At 34.5% G+C, this 26,101-nt stretch overlaps 2 protein-coding genes across 2 annotated transcripts in view; one reads left to right on the top strand and one right to left on the bottom strand.

Annotated features, from left to right (window-relative positions):
- The first annotated feature begins 457 nt into the window (after window positions 1-457).
- Window positions 458-26,101, top strand: part of LOC128996243 (facilitated trehalose transporter Tret1-like) — a 69,291-nt gene continuing 43,647 nt past the window's right edge. Inside the window, exons 1-2 of the mRNA XM_054421413.1 lie at window positions 458-778; window positions 23,799-23,942. The gene's annotated coding sequence lies outside the window, so the exon portion shown is untranslated. The remainder of the gene's footprint in view (window positions 779-23,798; window positions 23,943-26,101) is intronic.
- Window positions 9,130-23,915, bottom strand: LOC128996244 (peptidoglycan-recognition protein 1-like). The gene is made up of 5 exons (XM_054421417.1): window positions 23,811-23,915; window positions 22,934-23,224; window positions 16,720-16,954; window positions 13,335-13,462; window positions 9,130-9,437 (listed from the first exon to the last, which is right to left on the bottom strand). Exons 1-5 carry the CDS (start codon window positions 23,881-23,883, stop codon window positions 9,253-9,255), a joined length of 912 nt encoding a protein of 303 aa, XP_054277392.1. The 5' UTR covers window positions 23,884-23,915; the 3' UTR covers window positions 9,130-9,252.

Genomic DNA, 26,101 nt, shown 5'->3' with positions numbered 1-26,101 from the left:
TTAGGTCTTACCATTCCAACGACGGTAATAGCATAGATAAAACATACTCCTCGTTCTATCTTTGGTAATAGCATAGATAAAATAGTAATAGCTACTTCCCTATAGAGAATTTCGGGGACAGCTCACTTAGTCTATACGAGCTTTGTAAATAATATTTAAGGTTCACTTGCACTACAGGCTCGTATACTATACGAGCCTATCGAAAATATAAAGAAATTCGCTAAAAACAAACCTAAGGACCAAATTTTGGTTCGTTATCTTAAGAGATTTAATTAAATTTGAAACCCAAAACCATATTCAATCCTAAAAATATATCTTATTCTTCACTATCACGTACTGTAGCTACTGTATTTCTATTTCACTCAACTGGTCTTTCCAACCAACAATGCTCAGAAAAAAATAAAATTGTTCCCTAATGGTATCGTCTCCCGTCTCCGTCTGGTTCTTCTTGAAAGACGAATACTAACAGTTACTTTGACAATTTTCTTAAAATCTAATTATTTTGTAGAAAAGACAATTAATTACAAAGTCTGACCCGCGATAAACTACCTTGTAATTTCACTACAATAAGTTATGGCGATCATGGTAGCTTTTATTTTGGGATTCCTAGGTTGTTGTCAAATTGTTAAGTTTGTTGACAATTATATTCTAGGCTTTAGTGACACCTGTCAAGAGTTCGCTTCTTTCACTAAGGAAGAACCTAGGCCTACCAATAATGGTTCAAGAAGCTGAAGGAAGATCTAGTTCCATAACCAAGGCATTAGATAAGATAAAACAAGTGAGTAAACCACTTAAGTTAGATTAGGCCTATACTTGGGAACATGGAATCTGATTGTTAAATGACCTAAGTTAGGCACAACAGATGTGTGAATAAAAAATTTATAAAGTAAAGTTTTAAAAACTTATTTAAAAAGTTTTTGGGCTTTTACCGCTACCTAGTCCTATATTACCAAGGCTAAAAGTTACGGGTACAGTTTCTTAACTGGGCTATGCTAATATCGATTGAAACTGTCTGGTTACCGGACGCGTATCCTCTGCGTAAAATGTTTTTTCATTGTGCCTTTGGTAGGTGTACTAAGCTAAGGGTTCTGGGGAGTGGAAATTCGTTGTGCTTTTATGTTTCCAAGTTGGTTTTGTGTTTCTTAACTGTGTTCCTTGTTAAATTAACCTTTTAACACGTTGATTGCTAATCATTATGAGTATATTACAGTAGGTAGGCCTACGATCGAAGAAATTACTGGGTACAATGCTATTACTTCCCAAAAATGCTGTCAGGGCGACTTAAGTTATCCAAATAGAAGAATCTAGATGTCTCAGTGTCGATTTTGGTTGATATTGGTGACGTCACTCCCGGGGTGTGAATTCCCGTCCTTAGGTACCGTAGCCTACCGGTACTGATACCGGTCCTTGTCAAACCCCTAACTTTTTTTCACAACTTTTTATAATAAGTTTTTTATACCAATTCAATAAGTTAACTTAACTCAGGTAGTTCTTATCAAATCAATATTTGTAGGCTAGGCCTATATAAAATAGGTACGGTATATTTAAACCCCCCCCCCCCCCCCTCCGCCATTAGGATATTATTTCCTAATGTCTATTAAGTTTAGTGTTCAGAAATTTCAATCACAAAATGTTTTAAAAGATTTTTTTTATAATGTGCTTAAGAAATATATTTTGTAGCCTATGGGTGGAAATAATAAAAACTATAACTAAGTTTAGCACCTAAAACATTAATATTAAACGAAAGAGTACTAAGTTAAACACTCCGCGCAATATAGTTGACACAAACACAAAGCACCGAAAAAGATCAGAATAGTCGATACAGAAACGAAGCTTGTCAAAAGTTGAAGCAAGACTTTAACAAAACGCTGCAATCGATCACAACGTTCTCTGTGCGAGGCTTAAGCAAGGTTGATGTTTTGGAAGGAGGACGTCATTTCCTGCCCTGTGCCTGTGGTGCCGCCATCAACATATAAAACTAACTGGGTTGCGCGCAGGCCGTAAGGCTCGTGTAGAGCTTTCCGAGCCAATACAGGTGTGTATCGGGGTTGCCGCATGGGCAAATTGAAGGCAGCATGTGGGATATAGCGCGCGAAACCATGTTGTCTACACCTGACCTTGGGCGCATGTGCGTGTTACAATAAACCTCCCTCAGTCTACATCTACAAAAATTTCTACTTCTTTGGTAAAATTTGAATACTGTAACGGCTATGAATATCAATATTTAACCGTAAATTCGTATTTATAATAGCTGTTTTCATTGCATTATATTTTTCAGAAATAGGAAAATGAATGTCAAACTTGCTGCACAGACTTTAAGTTCAAGCGTTACCGACGCGCTAGAATTTTTACTAAGGAATGACCATCCTGATTTCATAGGTTGTGAGGCAACAATTGAGTTTTTGAGGATTATTGATCAATTGTTTGATTTTATGAACAGCAGGGATCCATTTGGGAAAAATGTCAAAGCAACGATACGGAAGGACAATTTAGAGTATATAAATGGTATGCTACAGAAATCTTTGAACTATTTTACCTGTTTGAAAATTGAAAAAGTTCCTATTCTCAATCATGCCAGGAAACCGTTTGCTCTCGGCTTCATCACCAACATCCACACGATAAATATTTTGATAAAAAGTTTATTAGAGGAGCATGAATTTAAGTACATATTAATGTACAAGTTTTCTCAAGACCACCTGGAATTGTTATTTTCCTGTATAAGATCTCGAGGAGGAAATAACAATAATCCAAATGTGAAACAGTTCCAGTGGGCTTTGAGAAAACTTATGTTTCGCAATAGTGTCCAGCCATTTGATAAAGGCAATTGCTTATCATTTGACTTCAATAAAAAAAGTTCTGTAATGAGCTTCAAGGAATTATAACAAGTAGTTGGACATAGTGATGAAGCCGATGATGCTGATGATATAGAATGTATGTCATACATTTAGAAGGCATAGAAAAGTTGTCTTACTATAAAGATAATGTATACTATATTATATTTGTGGTTATGTTATTCGAAAGTTGGATCCTAAACTGAAATGTGAAGAATGTAGTAATCTTTTAGTAACTGGCGATTCAAATCCAAGCCCTTGCACTAATTTTACTGATTTTCTATCAAAAGGAAAATTAATCAGGGCTTGCCCAGATGTACTAAAAATTGTTAAGTTCATGTACAATCAAATTGTTGCATATTCCAAGGATTGGCAAAAATTTGATGCCTCAAAAACTATTTCATTAGCATGTAGAACCTTTGCTGGTAACGTTTTTCTTAATCATAAAGGTAATAATGAATTTGGCGAGGAAAGCTATGACATGAAATTAATCAAATTAATTGGTATTATGTTTAACAAAATTATATGCCACAGCATTTCTAAGCGTAAAACAGCAGAAGCTTCTCTGTCAAAGCTTGGTATGCGGCAGAAGTTAAATAAGCTTATTCTTTTTAGCAATGTTTAGGCTAAATATGTTTCTTTGTTTTACAAAGTTTCCTAAATAAAATGTTTCTTATAGAATCTATCCTTGTTCTTACTAATACCTTACCCCCGAATATTTTGTATTTTACGAGAAACTGATAAACCCCATTTTAACATAAACTATTTTGTATTGTAACATTGAAACATAATTGGTTTCGTTAGTAAGTGAAGAAAGAACCAAGTCATAAAGGTTTCTTAATTGTACTATTTTATTACTTTTATTCCATCATCAAAAAAATTGAAATCGGAATTTAAATTATATTTGATCAGAAACCTCAGTGTGAAATATCCGCCGTCAGTTAATATTTATTAATTGTGGTACCCAAACTCGGTTACTCACAGCGTTATTTTTACACTTTTATTACTTGTAAAAAGTTCATGAAAATTGATTATTAAAATGCCTTACAACGTTTTAGTTGAGAGTAAAGGGCTGGATAAAGTGCATCGTCCTGGCCGCGACAATGCTAAGATGGGGCGCAGCGAGACGCTTAATCCCACATGACGCCTGCAAAATCTAAAACGCAACCCCGGTCGTTGGCTCGGGTCGCGGAGCCTAGCAGCCGATCCAGTTAGTTTTATACATCGATGGGTGCCGCTACCCCACAGAGCGGGAATTCCCGTCCCGTACACTCGTTACTTACCATTTCTTTCTGGATTAACTGTTTCAATATCGAGTCATTGCCTATAGACACACAGCAACTTAGGCCTAACTTTATTATAGTTTGTTTTGGTTTGGATGATTTTCTGATTGAATAGGATTTATAACTTAACTGTCAAAGACACGACAGTTGTAACAAACATTCCTGAATCCTACCCACAATCTGCCAGATGCTTCTTTTGGATAAGGGAGAATGTGATAACTGTAAGTTAAGTGTTGTTGTAGGCCTATAGGCTAACTAATAAAAAAGTAAAATAGGAATTAACAAAATGAATAATGAGAACTAAAAAATCAGAAAGGAGCCAAGAATCGTCTTAAATAGGTACGGTAAGAATGAAAATATCGCTTTGTAAAAACCATTGTATTGATTCCCACATTTGCTTATTCTTACATTTCCAAAACAGTTTAGACGCAAGTCATGATCGATACAATTTCAAACACAAGAAGCTTCCTTAATTCAAGATTTAAAACATTCCAAACAAAAAAGTCATATGATTTTATTAAATCACTATTAGGGTACGTACTCCCTACACGTAATACTCCAGCCTAGCAAACGTAAGTAACAAGAGGGATGGCCAAATTGTCATGACCTCGTAATACAGAAGTTACCTCCGGTATTAATTTTATAATGGATATTAACATAAAGTATTACAACAGTGTATCAAAACCTCTTTCAGGATTTTAAAGAAATTTTGGAAAATAAACATCGTAAAAAAACCTTATTTAGGCTACTCTATTTGTCCTCTCTTCCTGTTTTCAAACCTTTTTATTCAGCCTTTTTGTAGTATTCATAGGTTCTATCTATCATATCTTGTCGATCAAGTATTTCAATTTTATCACATTTCAAGTATTTTTTGGTGTAGTGACCATACAATATTAAATCACAAACTTTATCATACATTTCTCTTGGTAGTTCTGAAAAAAGATTAAAATAAATAGTTTTTAGGAAGTAACTTAAATGCGCCTGTTCAATTTGTGTTATGGTTGAAGAGAACTTGAAATGAATTTTGTGAAATGATTAGTTTTTAGTTGAATACAAAGCTGCAAACCCGAACTCAAACAGACAACCGAGTCAAAAATATTAGCCGTAAAAGATTTCTTTAAATCTGTGAATGGCTTCCATTTTTGACTCAGTTCACCGAAACTTGGATTTGTATGACTGTTTTCGGCTAATAAAGACATTCAATTTGACATGCATATCAAGCTATGCATACATTTGATTTTCTTCTGACTTCTATTTGGCTTCTTGCTTTGCAAATAAATTCGCAAAATATTGACACAGCTTCTATTTTTGACTTAGTTGTCTGTTTGAGCTAGGATTTGCGGCATTGCATTTTGCTAAAAAAGAACAAATATCAACCAATGCTCAACTTAAAGATTTTCTTCTAACCTAGCCTCCATGACCATATCAAAATTATTTTTATGTCCCAGTAACTTTGTTCCAAGTTTTGTAGCTCTATCTTTATTATATTTTTAAATATTTAGCTGTCCTGGGTCTTTAAAAGCGTTAAAAATGTCAATTCTTTTACCTTTTGTAACTCTGTAACCATTCATTTATGATTCATTCACAATAATTATGAAGAGAATCATTATCTTTTGCAATATATTATAGTTTTTTTTAATGGCGTATTTTGTGCCAAACCGCATAGATTTTGGGACATTTCATAAAAACCAAAACAAATACCAAATTTTCAACCCCCTTCTCCCAAACCCGATGATGTTCAAAATGGAGTAACTTATTAGAATGAAATAAACACACTATATAGAAAAGTTTAAAGTCAAAATTTAGCTTTCACTTTGGATGTTGAGGTTTAGGTATAATTACACTATACTATGCGGGGACATGGCTAGGCCTACCTATATGGGATACTAGCAAACCCGTTGTGGCTTTGCTTGCAAAAATTTAAATTAAAAAAGTAAAATGTTCAACCTGAGTAGAGCTTACACTTCTTGATTTTTTTATTTATTAATTAACTATTTAAAATATGTTATGCAGTGAAACACTTTTTTAAGCCACAAAAATAATGTTATATTTTAATTTTATGCTATAAAATATAACCAGCTGTTCCCTTGCAGATTCAAAAGTATTCATGTGTTCATATGTAAACAAATCTTTTCTCCGTAAGGACAACATGGGAACTTTAAAAGCCACTGGGCAGAGCCCTGATATGGAATTTCTTGAAAACACTTCTTATTGAATTAGTTTTTGAGATATAGTGATCAGCGAGTGAGTGGTATTTGTCCTTTATAAGTATAGATTTTATGGAGTAACAAATTTGGGTTTCCCATTTTTACCCTAAAGAAAAGTTTTAATTATAACGTTTGTACGGTAACTACGTTGTAGCGTTAAAGAAAATAATATTAAGTACCTATTTTATATGAAGCTTTGTTGTGTGCTTAGTTACGGAGAAAATATTCAAAAAAACTGTTGATTTAAAACTCTTATGTTATGCTTATGGGGAATAAGTAAATTGTAGTTTGCTTGTGTTAATATATTTTGAACATACTTGGTAATAATGATTTTATACCTACTTATAGTACTTTATAAAAAATCACACTTGGCTTCCTTTACTAGTCCTTTCCTTTACTGTTGAAACAAACCCAAGTACCGTACTCATTAACTCCTTGTTTTTTAAACATTGTACAATCTCAGACCCAGCATACAATGGAGATTTTTCATATAGAGTAAAACGGTGTCTGGGGGATCTAAATATATTTTTGTTTTGGGTTTCATACCTGTGGTTAAAATAAATTGTTTCTGGTAGCCAATTTTTAATTGAATTTTAACTGAATTTTTAACTGAACTAATTATATAATTCTAGATTGGGACAACCCTGTTAATGTCTGAATTTTTAAATTTTGAAAATACAAGAACTGCGTGGGTGAAAGTTGGTGATTATAAAAAGTTGGTGATCTTAAAAAAAGAAGAATGACACTTAAATACACCTATTAAATTTGGCTTGTGCCATACTCTGTCCACCTAGCTTTTATAAAATGTTAAGAATATTAACTTAAGTTTAAATCAACAGCTTGTTTCTATAAGTACATTCTCATTTAACCATTTGAACTCCAATGATTATTCAGTAGTTTATTTATATCTACTTTTACTATGGTTTTTCTAAATCTCATGAACACTAAAATCAAAACTGGAGTTGAAAGCAGGTTTTGGTAGGCCTATACACAATAAGGATGAGTGAAAAGTAGCAAAATGCTTGTTTTGGGGGTACAACTTGCTCACTCTGTCAACTTCCACCGGGGTCGTCCACGCATTATATCATGGGGGTTCTTTCACCAAGCTCTGCCGGCTGCAGATAAGTGAACGTCTCAGGAGGTGAATACTAGACCTGACAGAGGCAATCCACTAAACACTGTTTAATATACACTGTACTGTTTCCTAGCCTGAGAGATTGATACTTCACAGTCAACCACACTAACAGCACTAATTAGCCAAAAGACGAAGTAATAGTTATAAATTGGCCCCCAGGTTGCAGCACATGTCAGGAAGGTAGTTTCAGCTGTTTTTGTTGAGTTTAAGGAAGTTCTGTTAGTCTTGAGTGGTATATCAGTCGTTGGGGTTCGAAAGGTGAACAAAGGTACGTGTCATATGTGCCAAAATTTTGCGACACAAACTCGATAGGCCTAACTAACTAACCTAACAGACTTTAATCAAGTAATAGTGGTTATATAATTAGGTAGAAGTAGTTTGTAGGAAAGCATTTATACCATTCATTAACCACAATATTTCATTCCTCATATTAAACGACTCATCAAGTTCTGTTAGGTGTTGTAGTAGTATTATTTCATTGAGCTTTAATAAATTATTTTTTTATTAGTCTGTTTCTAAGCCATAGGAATGTTAGAAGGTTTTTGCAAGGGAATGGTCCAAACCCTGAACCTTCTTACTACTATTGTCGACCTGTTGTTAGATATTATCACTAATTGATAACTCAATGGCCAAAAACCTGGCATCTAAGTCCAGAAACGCTTGGAATCAAATCAGCAACCCTCGTAATTAAAGGCAAACTGTATAACAATGGGGCTTCTCAGACCATTTACTTTATGCCCATTGTTAGCTGTTGTTATATATTTTTCCCCAATGGTATTGTCAAAAAAATCCATAACCGTAAAGGCTAAAACATGTTTTTTGACGGATCCATACAATGTAAATACTAGGGAATGACTGATGCCATTTTCAACTTCAAAGAATTTGTGTAATGTATTTCAAGCCACCCAATGTTCATTTTTGGGGGTTCTTCCTAACAAGTTCTACCGTGAACTATAGTTTCATGACTCCTTCAATCTACTTTGTATCTTGGCCGCCTTAGACTGCTTAGCTATTGATGAGACCTAATGGCTTACCATCATACTCTAGCATACTATAGGTATATAAACTCTTACACCACCACATAAAACCTTTCAATACTTATTACACAGTATTAATAAGCCATACTTTCACTGAGCAGCAAAAGAGGTTCAAAGAAAACAAACCTTGCCCTGGGGATAATCCACTGGAGAGTCAAAGTTTTTGTGATCCCAAAACCCAAATAATATAAAGCCCCCTATACACGGGCGAGCATGTTGGCAAGCCTGTTGGCGGACACGCCTCGCGAACAGACAGTCGAGCATGCTCGCAAACTTGCTTGCCGCCACCACACAGTACTCACTTCTCTCGTGCTGTGACAGTCCTATAAGCCGAGCGCCGAGCCCAACATGCTCGCCGGTACGAAGGCTCACAGACCCCACACACGGGCGAGCATGTTCGCCGCCAACACCGTCACAAACATGCTCGCGAACATGTTTGCCCGTGTATGGGGGGCTTAAGATTTAAGATTGCACTGTATTCATTTTTTATAGTTCAGCATTAAGTAAGTCACTTAAACTAATCAAACAAAAGAATGCCTTATGTTGTGAACATAAATCCCAATTCAATTAAAAACCACTCATAAACGTAAATCTAAAAACATTGGGGAAACAACAACAAAATTTTGTTTTAATTAAACCCTTTAATTACACACTTTGACCCTCCTCTTCTTCTCTTTGATACCTTGTTCAAGCTCGTAGCTCAACGACTATTTTATTTGTACAAAAGACACTTTTCAATTAATAACCTATTTTCTGTGTTTAACTAAACGATTTTACTTTGTCGTCTACATCATTTGACTTTTCCTTGTCGACTTTTCCTTCTTCCTTTAATGCTTTCAAGTCAAACTTGTCTAACGTATCAAAATAGCCCACTTTTAATTCCCTTTTTTCAGCGCCATATAATAGAAAATCACAAAGCCTTCCGTACATCTGAAGGTCGTGAACTGAAACACATACGCAATTTGATCAGAAATCTTGCAATTTTGTGGAAAATATATTTGAGATTAATGGAATATAATTTGAAAAAGATAGTTTTAATCGTTACAGATTCCAGTCTAACCACGGCTTTTGAGTGATTTTCATTTATATAGGGTAAGCTATTCAGTTTAACTACAAAAACATCTATTTTACGTTTAATGGAGTTTGCCATTTGTAGTGTCAAAATATTTTCCCACTATAAATCCAAGGGATATTTTTTGAAATTATAAACACTGTATTGCTAATTATTAGAGAAGAGGGTGTTAAAAATAACATATGAGGAAATGACTTGGATCTAGTTTAATTGGGTACTCTAAGTCCATTTAACATCTTTAAAAGAGAGCAATTTCATTCGTTCACCTTCCTGAACTAACCGAATTACAGTCCCGTACATCTTAAGTGGATACATGCTTTCTGAAACACGTAAAAACGTATAAATGCGCTAAATTACATGAGTAAAATACATAACCATTAAAAAAAAACCCCTGCGCTTCTAACAAATTTAGTTTAGGAACACTGAAACTTTTGAAAGGGAAATAAGTGACAATATTTCATAGAGGTATTTAATTTTCAATGGCTAGACTATTGTATGGTAAAGTGTTTTTCGTTAAATATTAAATAGTTCATTCTTTCCCCGTCTCTCATTAGAGCATACACAACATCAGCTAACTCCCACACTGGCAAGTGTTCCTCATCCTCTGAAACATTAAAAAACATTACGGCGGTTTCAGAAGCAAAAACTAAACTGTCACCTGGGCAGGGGTCTCCAAGCCTAACTGTAAATATATTATTTGTTTCCTATTTTATAGTGTACACCAATGATAGTCTCCTTACGATTGTGGTAACACCCATCTCATCCGGTCTGAGCAATACTGTGATAGTGCGCGCGATCGCGGAAACCTCCCTGAGCATCTCTTGCGTTCATGGCCATACTCTGGTCGGCTCTGATCTCAATTTCCTCACAACATAAAAAGAGAATGAATGGAACGGCATCAACAAATGGAGGTTCGATTATTGGTTATTGGCTATTCTCTCAGAATTTCCAGTCAATAACGAAATTGAGCCAATTTACCAACTTTTTACACTCATAAAAGTTGTCTTGCGATTTCTGGATTCCAGGCTGGCTGGACATTCTGTTTAAATATGAGTAGCCTATCGTACTTATCTCTTACTTGCCACTGTTTTTTCTCAATAAGTGTAAATTAGTTGTTAACATGCATTAAACGAGTTATCTAAACATAGAGCTTTGTAATTAGTCAACTGCTTCCAAACCTAATGATCAGAACTACAAATATAATGGATCAGCCAAAAAGCTATGAGGAAATAATATAGCAACCAACAAATAAATAGGAAAATCCCTAAACCACTACTGAATCCTTAGTTAAAAATGACTTTGTCGGTTTATGTGGGGGTGGTAAACTTTGCGCTAAAATACTACTGGCCCTGATTTTTCTCAAAGAGTTTAAAATGTAGCCTTTGGGTGAAAGTAGTTTTAGACTCCTACTGTAGAATGTTTTCTTCACCAGTATCGTAACAGTGGTCATTTCGTCCAGGGAGTTTGCAACCAGGTTTAAGTCCCATTAGTTGCAGTGATGAGAATGAACCTTCTAAAATAAACACTGGACGGGTGAAAGTTGACAGAACAAGTTTATTATTGTGAGTTGCGTTTAATCCTGCTTTGTGCTACTTTATCCTTTTTGTGTGTTTACAAATCTATTTTTGTGTTTGTAAGATATAGAAAGATATTTTGCTCATTCATAGTTATTGTGCTAAACCTAAAAAAAAAATTAAATTAAAAAAAGTTTAAGTAAAGCGAGTAAGTAGAATTACTAGAGGGAAGAATTGGTAAGAAAACCAATTTGTCACAAAAATTAAAATTAAAAATTGTGTTGCATAATTTCTTATCTGGAATAATTTAAGGAAGTAATAATCAAGGAACATAAAGTAGCTCGAATCTATTTATTTCTACAAGGTGCAAAGTTTTAAAAAATCTATAAGGTAATGTCTATTGGGAAATAACGAATTTTAAGCTCTTAACGTTTTTTAGGTTTCTTCTTTTTGACTTTGCTAGGATACGAAGACACCTTGATTTTGCTAGCATGCAGCTCTTTCATTTTTTTCTGTTTTGCCTCAAACTCCTTTTGTACTCTTTTAGTGGTCGCTAAGTCCAAATAGTCTAATATGAATAGCTTGGAAAGAGCTAGATACTTCTTAGTTACTGCGACCAGAATAAGATCGGCAAATTTTTCGTAATATGACATTGGGCAGTCAACAACTGGAACAGGAAAGCAAAATGTAAACCAATCAGAGATTCCTGTTCCTTGTACGATAAACATGTATTATTTTATCTGTTTCAAGTTCATTATGAGTTTGTTATTCAACAATTATTGCAGATACTTTTCCAATATTCATCAATAAATATCATGAGAACTGTCTGTAAAATAAGGTACGGCTCAATACATCTTCTGTCCAGTTCCGGGTTCTTTACTTCATCCTTTACTTTTCTAGGCGGGTTTTTTGGTTACGATGGGAACTCAATGGAGGAGACCTTAATCTATGGACATTCCTCATATTCTATCTGTTAAACATTGGAATGATGGTCTCGCTATATACTCCATTTTTAGCAATATTTAATTGCTTCAATACTTCACAATACATCAAGGAAATGGTTTTAAACTGGTTAAAAAAAAACCTAATGATGATTTATTTGTCTCTTAGCGTTTTCATACTCAATTAGTATTTTTACATTTTTTGTAAGGAGTCGTTTCAGACAGTATTCACAGCTAAGAAACTTAACTGTGCCAACATTGATATCTAAGTAACTATTAAATTGATAAACTCTTTAAATTGGGAACTTAACCAATTTGTCTTAAAAAAAATAATAATTTCATTTGATATAAGTGGCTACCATTTTCATTTTCCAAGATAACAGTTAGCTTAAATATTTCTTTAATGAAACACCCTCTAGTTTATGGTTGTTTTAAGACCAAATTTACTGTTGAAATTAAGGACTTTTCCCCTGATGTTTTTTAACACAATCAACTCGTTTGGGAGCTACAGCAAGTTAAACATTTAAAAAGGTGGCTTGCTCTGTCATTTTGAGTTCCTTGAGTCCTGGCCTTGTTACCAATATTTGCCTTTAGTTTGATAGCATTGATAGCCAAATGACAAATTGCATTTGGGTACAGATTCATTCCTGATTGAAATTGAAACAGCAATAATGATACATTCAAAACTTCAAAGAACATATTTGTACTAGGTAAAATTGTTATTTAAAAAACTTCAATAACCTAGAGTGTTCACTAAATTATCCTTATACATTCATACTGGTAACAATAACTCTATTTTACGTTGTTACTACTTTTCACATTCTTTAAGCAACGCAAGTAAATCTTACTGCAATACTACAACAGAAAGTCAAATTTAATATTGCTTGGGAAAAGATCTTTGACAACCTCTGTTGCTTCTGATTGTAGAAAATTTGGTTATGGACATAATATTGTGAAGTAAACATTTCAACTTTCATGTCAATGCTGTAACTATTTCAGTTTAGATCATATTCAACCGACACCAACATACCATAGTGCTTACTTTGAGGCGAAGGTGAATGTTAAATAAACCATAATGATAGCTACTGACTGAGAACAGCTGGTTCCTTAGTCAGAACCATATTTTGTTGGTGGCTTAAGTGCATATTGATATTTACATTTTTGTTTGTTTAAGTGAATTGTGTTTAGAGTAGTAGAGAGGCCTTTGAGTACTAGCTTTGGTCAGAGCTCTTAAGTATTCTTAATTTCATTTCAACTCTAAAGTAAAAGGATTAAAAAGGAGTCGTTTGCGCCAAAGACTAAATTGATATTTACCTTCATAAGTGCCGATGTAGGCAATGTCAAGGCTCTTATCCTCGAAGTATTTCTCCTCTTTGGCCAATTGAGGTTTCTGGTGCCAACCCCTGCCTTCGTAAACGTTCCCGTCACCTCCAACTAGAAAACTAACATATCATGTTGACAGAAAAATCCTTCAAATTTGCTTTGAATAAGGTGTGGACTAGACATCTTATCCCGAAGCACTTAAACATTAACCTGTAATATAAAATTCCATATTTCAAAATGTTTGGAATAAACGTTACTGTATAAGCAATCTGACACATGGACCTACTTTCTCCAATTAGCTTTTCAATAATCCTCATTATTATTATTATGGCACATAGGTAAGCAGTGAGTAACTTCGTGAGAGTAACTTCGATAATTTATGAGATTTTTTAACTTCATAAAAAAAAAAATAAAATAAATCACGAAAGTTGCAATTACTTTTAAACTGTAATTTTTACAGTAAAATGTACATTTTAACCTTTTCTAACTCTTACCGTTCACTTTAGCAAGATTATGAAGAGGACCATTCTTGATGGAAATTGAAAATTATTTTCTTAAATTACATATTTTGTTCTAAACTCTGAAATATTTGCAGTTTGTGAAATATTTCATTATATAAAAAAAAACTACAAATGTTTCAATATACCTCTACTTTTCCCCAAACACAATGCTCAAAATCATGTAACTTCTTACCATACATTACGAGGTCTAGGGTGTCCCAGATCACCCGGCCGGCTTCTATAGCTCCAATATGAAAGCAAATAGAAACCTAATTGTAACTGGAACCATAGATAAAACATACTCCCTTAGTAGATTTCTCATCCTTATGGAACAGCTGAAGACAATTTTATTGTTAGTTCTGTACGGTTTATGTAGAGGTCGTGTTTTGTTTACAATATGTTTCCCGTTATTACAGCCATTCAAAACCTCGTTTAACCAAATAATACGATCTAATCATAAACAATAACTTGTCCTCTAGTTATATAACCAAACAGTAAAGCACAAATCAAGAAATTAACCCTAAAATAATAGAAACAAGTTTAGTCGACACTAGCGCCTTTGTGTCACGTACATGAACTAGACACGAAAAACGTGCATCAAAATTTACAATGGGATGAGAAGTCTACTTGTGTTGGTTAGTCTATGCTGGAACCTCCTATTTTGACTCCAAGGAATTCAGCTAAATTATTTTTAAATCCAAAAAAGCACCCCAAAGGACAGATTTTGGGGGGTGGGTCTCACTTTAAATGCCTCATTTTAAAGGTCTTTGAGTCCTGAGTTTGAGGAAAAGTTTTAAATTATTTTTATTCCTATTTACAGGGTGTTCAAAAATGTACAAAAAATATACCTTTGAACTACTTTTCACTGCAAAGAGGTGGAATTTCATGGGGGGTTCATATTTTGATATCATTTTAATTGCTAAATGAGCTTTAAAAAACCTGTGGTTTCAACCCTTTTCCTCACATTTTACTTATGTTACCATTTTCAAAAGCTGTTAACTCAAAACATCAAATGGCAACATGGGTTTCATTACAAACCACATTGTAACCCTTAAAATTAGCTACAATTTTTGCATTTAATGTTTTTTGGTATCTTTATTGCTTAAAGAGCTGTAGCGAAATTAGTGTATAGTATTTTAATGTTTTATTCAATGGTAATCAAAGTGTTTGCTGTTGTAAATGTTCATGTCTAGGTCTCGATTAAAACTTGGAGCTATAGAAGCCGGCCAGGTGGTCTGGGACAGGGGTTCTGAAACTTCATCTACTCAAGGACCCCCGTATTTAACTATGTATGTAATGCGGACCCCTACAATTACCTCCCACTACTAGCTCTCCCCCCCACGATGCCCCCTTGATTTTTATTTTAACATTTCAAAATATAACTTATTTATAATAAGGAATAGGCTAAAAAAATAATCAACAAACAAACCAAAACTGTTATTTTCAGAAATTTCAATTTGGTGTTACTGATAAAAAATAAATTGTATTGTTTTTTGCGGACCCCCAAAAAACTGCAAGCGAACCCCTAGGTGTCCGTCGACCACACTTTGAGAAACTCTGGTCTGGGACATCCTGTATATCAAACAGTTTGGATTCTAAAGTTGGCTTTCAATTTGGATGTTGAGGCTTAGCCCTAATCTTACTAGCCTATGAAATTACTGGGTTCAAGATTAAAAGCAAATAATTTTTTTTCTTCAAAATGCTTCAATCTTGTCTGGATTTAATGTGGCACAGTAATGTATTTTGTATTTGTAGTGATCACTCAAATATCTAGAGGTAGTTGGTTACAGCTTTGACTATTCATATCAATTGAAGGTACAAAAATATGTCTAATGACATACTTGTATATTAACACTTATACTGTTGACAGTGTTGACTCACAAGATGGTAAATATATGTAAAAGATGGTAAGTGGGGATCGATTTTGATTGGACACTCCAATCATCATCGGACCTAATAGGACAACAGTATAAGAGTATATATTATTACAAGCGTTATTAGATGTATTTTTTGTACTTTCAGGTAACTTACTGTAATTTAATAACATGCACGATGCCGATTAAGAAGTTATTTATTGATATTAGTATCCAATAGTCAATGCTTAAAGTACCTGATTAAGTATTAAAACACTCTATTGTTCTCTTTCTTTCTATTAGCCTCTACCAAAATAGGCTTACTCTTGTAAATACTAAAATCACATTTTTCATTAGTTCTATAGCTTTCCAAGTCTTTCCGCAGAAAATTGTTTATATTTATGGAATTAGAGAATTTTTTTTTTTTTTTTTTTTAAGAAATAATGAAGTTCATCATGATTTTAAAATGTAAATTTGTTTTATTGTTTCTCAAACCTTTTCCACCAAAGAAGGGATTTTTTCCCCATGAGCTTTTTACTAGCTGAGAAAATAAATACCGGGTTGTTTTTGGTACCAATTACCAATCATAACAATTTTAAAAATCCGTGGCCAACTGGTTTTTGTTTTTTCATTTAAAAAAAAATATCAGTAAAATGTGTGATGTATTTATTATGCGTAACAATTACCTATCATGAAAATTAAAAATATCTGTGACAATTTAGCTTGTATTAATTGTTTATAATCTAATAAAAAACCCAAGATTATACGGGTTTTGTAGTTACAAAGCCTAGAAGTAAACGTCTCCATCTTAAAGGTGCAAGAGCCAACAGGTTGGATACCTGGCATATCCAAAAACATTTTAGGAGCTAACCGTTTTCCCTTTTATTGTTGTTGTTTTTCCATAAAATGCCAACAGCAGCCAAATCTAGTTCTCAAATCCAAGTTGTAGAGTTCAAGCTATTCCGGCGATGCTTATAAAGAATACTATTCACTATAACTCTTAGACAGATCTCCACAGCTTACTTGTATCTTATGTCTGGTGCTCCGTCGTTTGTCATGTGTCTTTTCTGTAGATCGGCCACGATGCCGAGGCAGGTCTCTTTGTCGTAGCACGGGTGACTTGCTGTATCCATAGTGATGAATACTTTCTCCAGGGGGTGTGTGACGGGCTCAACATCCCCCCGGGGGGGAAGAGCCCCCCACTCTGTCCTCGAGATCACATTCACCTCTGGCGGAATCTTTTGTTGAGGCATTGTTACTGCAACATTCAGGTCGTTAGGTTTCTATAGAATAAAAGATTTTGTTCAACACTATTCAATCGGTATACTAGGCCTGTTTGGAAAGTAAGTTAACCTCCATTTGGTCACTTGGGAAGTAGTAAAGGCAGCAAGTTATACAGTGGGGCAGGTTAGTCAATGTTCATGGTAGTGTAAAGGTCAAGCAAGAGCTTAGTTTTACTTTACATCGCCTTTAACTGTGTTACAATAGAAAATCAGTTATGAGTTGTGATAGATTTGTAACTGCAAACAAGCTATTTATTGGAAATTTTGTTTGATGTATGGACAAAATGTGACCAGCAAAGAAATAATTTCTATTTCTGGATGGGTTAATTTATTTAAAAGTGAACAGATGAAAATCTACGCAAAGATAGGAGTGGCATTCAATCTTTCATGACTTTTGAACTCGTTTTAGAAATAAAATGATAAAGATATAAAAAAGGCGTTTACCTACAACAGTTTTTAAACTAGCCTTTTCAATTCAGTTTTTAGAATTGAAAAGATTCCCTTTACAGTATTGTTTATTTACTTTACAGCAATGTTTTGTTACTTTCCAGTACAATTTTGGACCAATTATCAATCATTGAGATGGGGACACCACCTAGGTGCGTATTTTAACCCAAATATGAGTGTAGAATGGTGTGAGATGATCTGTGTAGCTTTGTTACTGACTAAGATCAGCTGTTTCATTATCCAGGATCATTTATTTAAAGCCCAATGATCCGGAACAGCTGGGTCCAGTTTCAAACCATAAAAAATCTACTGACTTTTCTCAGGATCGAGCCAGCGACCTTTTTTTAAACCAATGAGGTTCAAGGATTAAGAGAAAAGAAGTAAATTTGTAATGCTTTGAACGTCATCAGCTGTTAAGGCCAATTTAATTGATTATACAAAGAGTGAGTGATTGGGACAATGAGTCATTGCATCACAATCAGTAACAATGAGAGGTTATAAACAAAGTAGTTATTATTACAGTAAATCTTCAATAGTTCGACACAGGCTGAGGCTACCCGTCTAAACATTAGCGATCGATATTTTGCGATCTAGAAAACTCTCTCTTCCTTAGTTGAAAATGCTGTCAGTGACAGTGAAATATTCTAATGTTTTGTGTATATAGTGTAAAGTTTTGTTTTGTGTTTCCTGTGCCAGTTTGGACTCTTTCCCATTCAAGTAAGCCTGCTATCCTCTCAAAAAATCTAGGCCCTTGTGCTGTATGCTACACCCTTAACCTCGTATTAAATATACTTTAATACTTTAATACTTTCATATGAAATGGCGACCATACAATGTAGGTATTTTAAGCCAAGTATGAATGGAGATGAGTGTAGGATGAGTGGCGCGATCTTGTAGTCTTGTTAGTGACTAAGGCCGACATTCCTTAGACACAGCTGTTAATTAATAGCCCAAACAGCTAATGGCAACTAAGGGACCTACAGTTTATAGTGGAATCCGAACCACATTTTTTCCTTGTTACAGATATACAGATATTTACTTAATATGTCATCATCAAAATATTTGGTTTACAAAATGTATCAGGCAGAAGGCTCAAAATATTAGGATAACCATCCAGAGTACATCAAACAGCAGCCTCAAAATACCAATGTCAGCATAGGTACATGTAAAACTTTTCAAACTCAATAAAATAAAAAAGTCCAGGCCAACAAAAAAAAAACAGCGTTACTCTTGACTATTTAAAACTCATTTAGATATTAAAAATGATCCTAACATTGATTATAATAACTACATCATCAAAATGTAGTTCAGGCCATACAGTATAATATGTTCATTTAAACAATCAATAAAGGTTTGTATTTGACATATTTACGTGCAAAATCGCACGGGCTCCCCTAGTTTCTATAAAACTCAGTAAATTAGTTGGACAAAGTAAAAAAAAATATTCTACTGGATTTGTTTTAAATATTTGATCTGAAGATGAAGGTAAAAGCAAAACACAAATAAATAGATTAAAATACATTTAGGTTAAATACCCTTTATTTCAAATTTATTTGGAATCTATTAACACACAGAACTAAGAATCAAACAAAAAATAACCAATTAATTAAAATCTGTGTTAGAGGCACAAAAAAACTTTATACCACTAAACCAGGATGTTTAAAATTAATAAAATCATCTATAAATTCTCAGAATAAGCAGATTTTGTGAGGGATGGTCCACATCGCTTGTTGGTAGTTTTATAAGAATAAACTATCACTATATCATTTGGTGACATTGTACCTATGAAATTTGTTATATTTTGCAAGTTATAGCCTGTTACAAGTCAATGGATACTCACCACCAATCCAGTTTTGTATGTGTAAAATACTTTACGAGATACATTCTGTAAAGAAAATATTTCTGTAATCTTATCATTAGCTCCAGATATGAGTTGTTTAATCAGTCATTAATGTAACATGTTTTGCATACTTATCATGCAAACAACAGATATTTTTCTACTATGGTAAATCAATGTTCAACTTTTTACGTGAACTGTGGGGACTCAACATGACGTATCACTCTATAACAATTACGTAAAATATTGAGTGTGATAATTACTTTTTATCTGTGATAGCGAGTACTTTTTAAAAACTATTACAATGAGGAATGTATAATTGTTTTGGCATTTAAAGTATTTCGCCTCTTTCACACGAAGCGGCGCGCGCCGTACGGCGTCCGCCGCGCGGCGCTGCGCCGGACAAGCGTGTGTCTTCACACTAGTACGGTTTCGTGCGGCGCGCGCCGTACGGCACTCCTAAATATTTATTATTTTCTGTTCAGTTATGGCTTTTAAATGAATACTCCACTTAAAAGTTCAAATTAAATGAATAGGATAATTTTAAATATAATAAACTAGTGCACCTGTTGCTCGAATTTGAGCAATTGCAAAATATTAAAGGAGTTTTTTTACGAATAACTGTCACTATTTCCGTTGACGTGTGAGAGTCAACTCAAAGATAATGTAACCAATCACTCCACTCCAGTTATCGAAACTGGAAACGAACTCACTCTGAAAACGAACGCTCACTCCACTCCATCTATCGAAACTGAAAACGAAAACTCTTGTGTGTATCATGTGTGTACTATGAACAGCTGTAATTAATACACATTATTCGTCCGTTTAACTAAACAAAATCTTGTCTTCATAAGATATACATTGGGATTTTCATGGCCTGAGGGGCAAAGCCCGAGGACTTTTACTACAGGAATTGGTGAAAGGGGGCGTGTACACAACAAATACTTAATTTTGACACATCGTTTGTAAAAATCGGTCCATTATTAACGGAGGAGTAGTATTTCGTAGAAATCACCTTCACGTATTATATATAAGTATTCGTCATATCTGAAAATATTGTATTCTAGAAGTAAAAAAAATGTTTCATTACGTATAAATTACTAAATTATTAATTTAATACTAAATATTCTCCTCTAGTTATTAAAGGAAAATTTTTGTTTTAATACTTTAAGTTGGTCGATTTGCATGGGATTAACATAAAAATGTATGTTTTGTAATAACTTTAAATATATTATTTTCCGATACAACGATATATAATTTCTTAATTAACTGTTGCACCCTCTTGGTCAGGTAGTTTGCCTAAAATGAGGCAGCGTAGGGGTTGGGCCGTGCGGCGCGCGCCGCACCGTGTGAATGCTCCCATAAGAACCAATGCACCTTCACCGAGTTGTCCGGCGTGGACGCCGCGCGGCGCTGTCGTCCGGCTCAAGGTGCATCCGGCGGTAACTCGCGCGCCGTGCGGCGAATTCGCCGCGCGGCGCGCGCCGGACATAGTGTGAAAGGACTCATATACTCCCATAGCCCTACGCCGGATCCGGCGGGCGCCGCACGGCGCGCGCCGCGTCGTGTGAAAGAGGCGTTTCATGGACTGAAAGAAGACAAGGCAAATTTGTCTTTGTAAACCATTTATATATTTTTTCCCTTCTTACTCTAAAATCAAGTAAACATAATTTACAGTTGTGTTTTTGGATAGAAGCTGAAATTCGGTCAATGTTAAATATACATTATAAAATAACAAGTTTTTTCAAACTTTAGGCTATGTTACTAAATTTTATAATGTTAAAAAATCTATAGCTCTGCACAATTCTTTTGTCCTTTTGAATGTCATTGTAATAATTTATGCCTGCATTTTTTCTTTATGATTAATTGAAATAACTATGTTTTATTCTTTATTTATAATATTGTAAATATTGTCATTGTCCATTTTGACAAATACATATCAAGTTTATTAATTGTCTTTAAGTCTTGTCTTTGATATTTTTAACAGACAATCTCCAAAAAAAAGGGGAAATAAAACTGCATAAGGCACTTTAATTTTTTTATTTAAAAAATCCCTATAAAATTTGTAAAAAATCAAACAATTACCTTATTACTAAACTGTCTGAAGTAAAGCTTTATTTTTTAAATGAACTGAATGATAAAAAATTCATATTAAGTAGGCCTATCTTTATACCCAGAAAAAAAAAAAAAAAAAAAAACTAAAACATATTATGAAATCTGTACCACTAAGTGTAAACAGCAATGGAATTACTGAAGAAGCTGTGATATATTAAATATATCACAGCTTCTTCAGTAATTCCATTGCTTTAATATAATAATAGTCAGAATAAATTTTATTCTGACACATTTAGTAGTTTCAAATCCCTAGTTCCTTTCAATAACAGAACCACATTACTTTTAAATTTGAATGCTGCTAACTTAACATTTTTTAAATGTTCTTTATCAGTCTAAGCTTGGCAAACCTAAATTTTGTAAGTTAAGGCTTCCTAAAAATTCATCATAGTAGACTGACAGTGACTTTCTAATAAAATCACTGCCAGCTTAAAGAGGTAACAACAGAATAGAAAGTTTAATCCTGTAATAAATATAACTTTGTCTTATCAAAATATCTTTACATTCACATAAAATGTTCTTTAGTCCTCCTTGCCACCCAAAATGTTTTGTATTTCTTGTAATGTCTTTCCTTTGGTTTCTGGTACATAATATACGGTGAATATCACAGTGAGGAAGCAACTTATTGCGAAAACAATAAAATTAATATATAAACCTTCCCGGTCAGCAACAACCAAGTAGAACCTAATAACTACAAAACTTACTACTCCAAATATAACGTTTGTTAGGGCACAAGATTTAGTTTTTACGTGGGAAGGGAAGAGTTCACTTTTAATACACCCCGGGTAGTTTCCACACCCTAAATTGTAAAGAACAACGTGAACAAGAAACATAGTGAATGGTAAATAGTTTGTACTCCTTGTATTTACCGAAGTTTTTTCGTCTAGGAAATACCAAATTGAGACTACCAACATTGTAAGGCCGCACCCTGTACAGGATATGTAAAGTAGTAGCTTGCGAGCGAACATGTCTGTTATAAAAACCATCAGCAGTGACGATACCAAGTTAACTGCTCCTAGAATAATAACACACTCATTGGGATCCAAGACCCCGAACGATCTATGGGGCAACGTCATCGACCCAAACACATTTATTGCTACAAAGCCTGATAGAATTTTCATTGTGGTGAAAACTATGCTTATAATAATAGCTTTCCTCGGTGCCTCGGACACAAATATTTCTTTGAAAGAACTTTTATTTTTTAATTCTGAATTAACAAAGGACTCGATTTGTTTCAGTTCCATATCCAGCTCTATATTGTTGATGCCACCTCGAAGCCAAAATAGTGATTTTCTTGCCAACTCAGGTTGTTCTTTCATCATGTAGTAATAAGGAGACTCTGGCATCGCTGCAAACGTTAGACTAAACAAAAGTGGAAACACGAGTGAAATCAACGCCAAATCGTAGTAGTAAACAAATGGACCGACAACGAACATTATAAGAGCACCGGCAGACACCATGAAATGGTTCAAAACGGATAACGACCCTCTAACTTCGGGGAGAGATATTTCACCAATGTAGATAGAATGTACGGTAGCTATAGCTCCCAGTTGTATACCAGCTAAAAACCTTGCGATGTACAAGTGCACTGCGCTCGTAGCGATGAGAATTATCAACCATGAGAGTATGGTGAACAGGCTGGAGTACAGGAGGATTTTCTTGCGGCCGAAGTTGTCTGCCAGGTAACTCATGGGAAGGCAGCTGACTAGGTTGCCCACATAGTAAAGCGACACCATCCTTGACATCTCAATAAGGTTTAGCGAGACAGGGGCGTCGTGGGAGACTATCTTGGGGAGAGTGGGCGACGGCCAGGCTGAGGCCATACCAGCGGCCGCAAACGATAGAGAGGCTGGAACAAAAGTGTAGATTTTATTGTTAAGTACCATCATTGACTTTTATATACTAGGGTAAGCAACCCATCTATATGTATAGATCAGGTCAATTAGAGTGACGAGCTGGATGCACATGAGCCCAAGAACGCTTCCCCCACCTCCGTAGCTTTCAGCAAATTTCTCTATTTGATAGAAGCTAATACCATAGGTGGCACAGAAAGATATAGACAATGGATTGATTTACTTATTCATTTTGATGTTCCCAGAAATTCATTGCTGTAGCCAAGAAGGTGTGATAAAAAATCCACACCTGCCAAGCATGTAACTCGTTCTGGAGCTTTATGGCTTGGTTAAACAACTGTGTATAGGATAGAAATCAGTGAATAATGGCAACACATTCTTTCTGTAGGTCATTTTAATTATCAATTTGTTAACTTTTAGTCCATAACTGGTAACAAATTTAAGATCGCAATGGAATGTCTAGTTCTATTCATAGTAAAAGTTGAGTTACTTTACGTTTTATGTTTCAAACTCTTATTATGAAATACCTTATGTACCAATGAGTATTAAGAAAATCTTTATTTGTTTTAGTGTTTGTCATACCTGAACCAGCAACAATAAATTGCCGGACGACAGCCAGAGTCTGGGGCTGGCGTGGCCAGATGTTGAGGGGCATCCCTCCTGCGAGGTCGGAGGTCAACTCCGGAGGTCACTGAGGGAGACACAAGTGAAAAGGTAATAAAGTTAAACACCGTCGTTTTTTTTTACATAATTAACTTAATATAATTCATTTTGACAGGCAATAAGTAATTAATTATACTGCCTTCAACCTGTCAATATTGCTAAATATTGCTTTAACACTCAGTTAGCAAATAAACAACCCTAGGATGCACCAGCCAAGGGTAAGTAGGCCTACAGATTATACTAGGGTGGTCTGCTGTTACACTTTAGACGCATAAATGAGCGAAGCATTATTTAAAGATTGTCAATGGCTAAAGCAGCTAACAACCTACAATATGTTCCCTTTCACGGAATGTACTCATGCAATCAACATTTGTTCTACAATCGTCAGGTCAGTTAATTCGTTCGGGACACTTGACACATCCATATTATTTAACGCTGTGAATTTAGTTGCATTTGAACGACAACGCGAACAAATCGGTGATTGGTTTGAAGCTGTTAGTTGTTGGCGATGACAGTTAGTGCAAGTGTAAAATTTTAGTGCATCTAATTCATGTTGGAATTGATTAGCTAACTGCCTATCATTATCAGCTTCTTCCGCCACTGCTTCACCTGGTTCTTCTTGTTCACGACGCCATTCTCTTACAATATTTGCATTATTGGTGCGACGACCAATATTACGACGTGGCCTTTGAGGCATGCTCAAAACAAATATAGCAAAACTGTTACTTCCATTGATAAACTGTTACATTCCAACTTTAACCTAGGATGAAAGAAAACATTGACATGTAAACAAAACAGTTACAAACAATTAACATATATGTTTATCTTATTTAAATAAAACGAGATAAACCCATATGTCATAAACCCAATATAATTTTTCTTTCAACTTACATTAAAATAACAAGCGAAATTGCGTGACCCGTAAAATAAAATCCAGAAGGAAATTTGCAAATATTTTTTACCATAAACATTGTGCTCAGTATTCTTAAGCTGTTGGCCAAATTTCATATCAATTGGTCAAGCCATTACATTCTGATGCTCTTACAAAGAAGTTACAAAGTGAGGGAAAGCGAGCTTCGCTCAATAAGATTTCTGAGACCCAGAGATTAACAAACGGCAAACCGAAACAGCTGTTGCACTAATTTATAATTGAGCGTGTAGGTAATGTTCATTTTTACACTTTTGTTATTTCTGTTATTATCATGAACAAAGCATGCCAGTGCATTGTTGCCACACACCAACGGCGAGGCCTTGTTATATAAGCTATGGCTTAAGGTTTAGAAATACGAATAAGTGGAGGGTGCTTGTCTTGTTACGTAAGGAGATCTGCTGGTTCTTGAGCAAAAATAGTTTAAACCCATTGGGCAACAACATTGGATAGATTTCTAAACAATTTTCAGATAAGGCCTTCAAAACACTTGAAATTTCTTTGAATTTATGTTGTGTCTTTTATGAGCCTGTTGCCTTTTCATTGTTTTACTCTAAAGAAACAGTAAAAAAAACTCTTCTGTTAACCACGATTTCTTAGCACAGCAATTGTTCGAGAGATGAGTCTATCGTTTGGTGCGAGCAGAAGTGCCACTTTTGGAGGGCACTAGCACTTCTAGTTATTAAAAAAAAAAAAATATGTTGGCATTTGATTTTCTTATTGTGTTCATGGACACCAATCATAATTATTTTACTTCCATAGGACAACTTAGGAGGCGTGTAGGATAGAGCCCTGTGGCCAAACCAGAATCGAAATACCTTAACTACTGTAGGCCTATTTGAGACGCAAAGAATCGGCATACTAAATTTAAAAATCTTAGCATATTGGGATGTTGGAGGAATAAGTGTGTGAGAAAGGGAAGTATAGTTATAAGAGGGCTATAAAATAGGAAGATTTGGGTTTTCCCATTTTCCGCCAAAACAAAGTTTTGCAATATATCTCTAAATTTTTTGTAGTGCTTAAAAAACAAATAATCTATACAGTAGTATATTAAATGGTTGTTGTACACCTAATGGTTACAGAGATTAAAAAAAAAACTGTATATTTAAAATTCTTATGTTATTTTTGTGGAGAATAAATAAACTGTTGTAGTTAATAGATGTATTTTGATCAAATTTGTTTATTTAATACTAAGCTATTAATATTTTAATGAAACACACTGTATTGTCATCCCTGTAGCAGTAACCCTAAGAAGTCAATATCTTATCAAACAAAATGAAAT

Source organism: Macrosteles quadrilineatus, unplaced genomic scaffold (assembly GCF_028750875.1).
Source record: "Macrosteles quadrilineatus isolate MER2022 unplaced genomic scaffold, UCM_ALF_1.0 Scaffold_6__1_contigs__length_79288215, whole genome shotgun sequence".
Taxonomy (NCBI): Eukaryota; Metazoa; Arthropoda; class Insecta; order Hemiptera; family Cicadellidae; genus Macrosteles; species Macrosteles quadrilineatus.
The sequence above is the reverse complement of the archived record's forward strand: the minus strand, read 5'-3'. Positions and strand labels throughout refer to the sequence as shown.

Excerpts from the sequence above, each read along its gene's own strand:
- LOC128996244 (XM_054421417.1), bottom strand. The coding sequence starts at position 23,883 with ATGCCCCTCAACATCTGGCCACGCCAGCCCCAGACTCTGGCTGTCGTC. Across the intron at positions 23,225-23,810 it reads ATTTATTGTTGCTGGTTCAG|CCTCTCTATCGTTTGCGGCC; the intron begins GTATGACAAACA and ends CTTTTGTTCCAG. Across the intron at positions 16,955-22,933 it reads CATCGCAAGGTTTTTAGCTG|TAACAATGCCTCAACAAAAG; the intron begins GTATACAACTGG and ends TGAATGTTGCAG.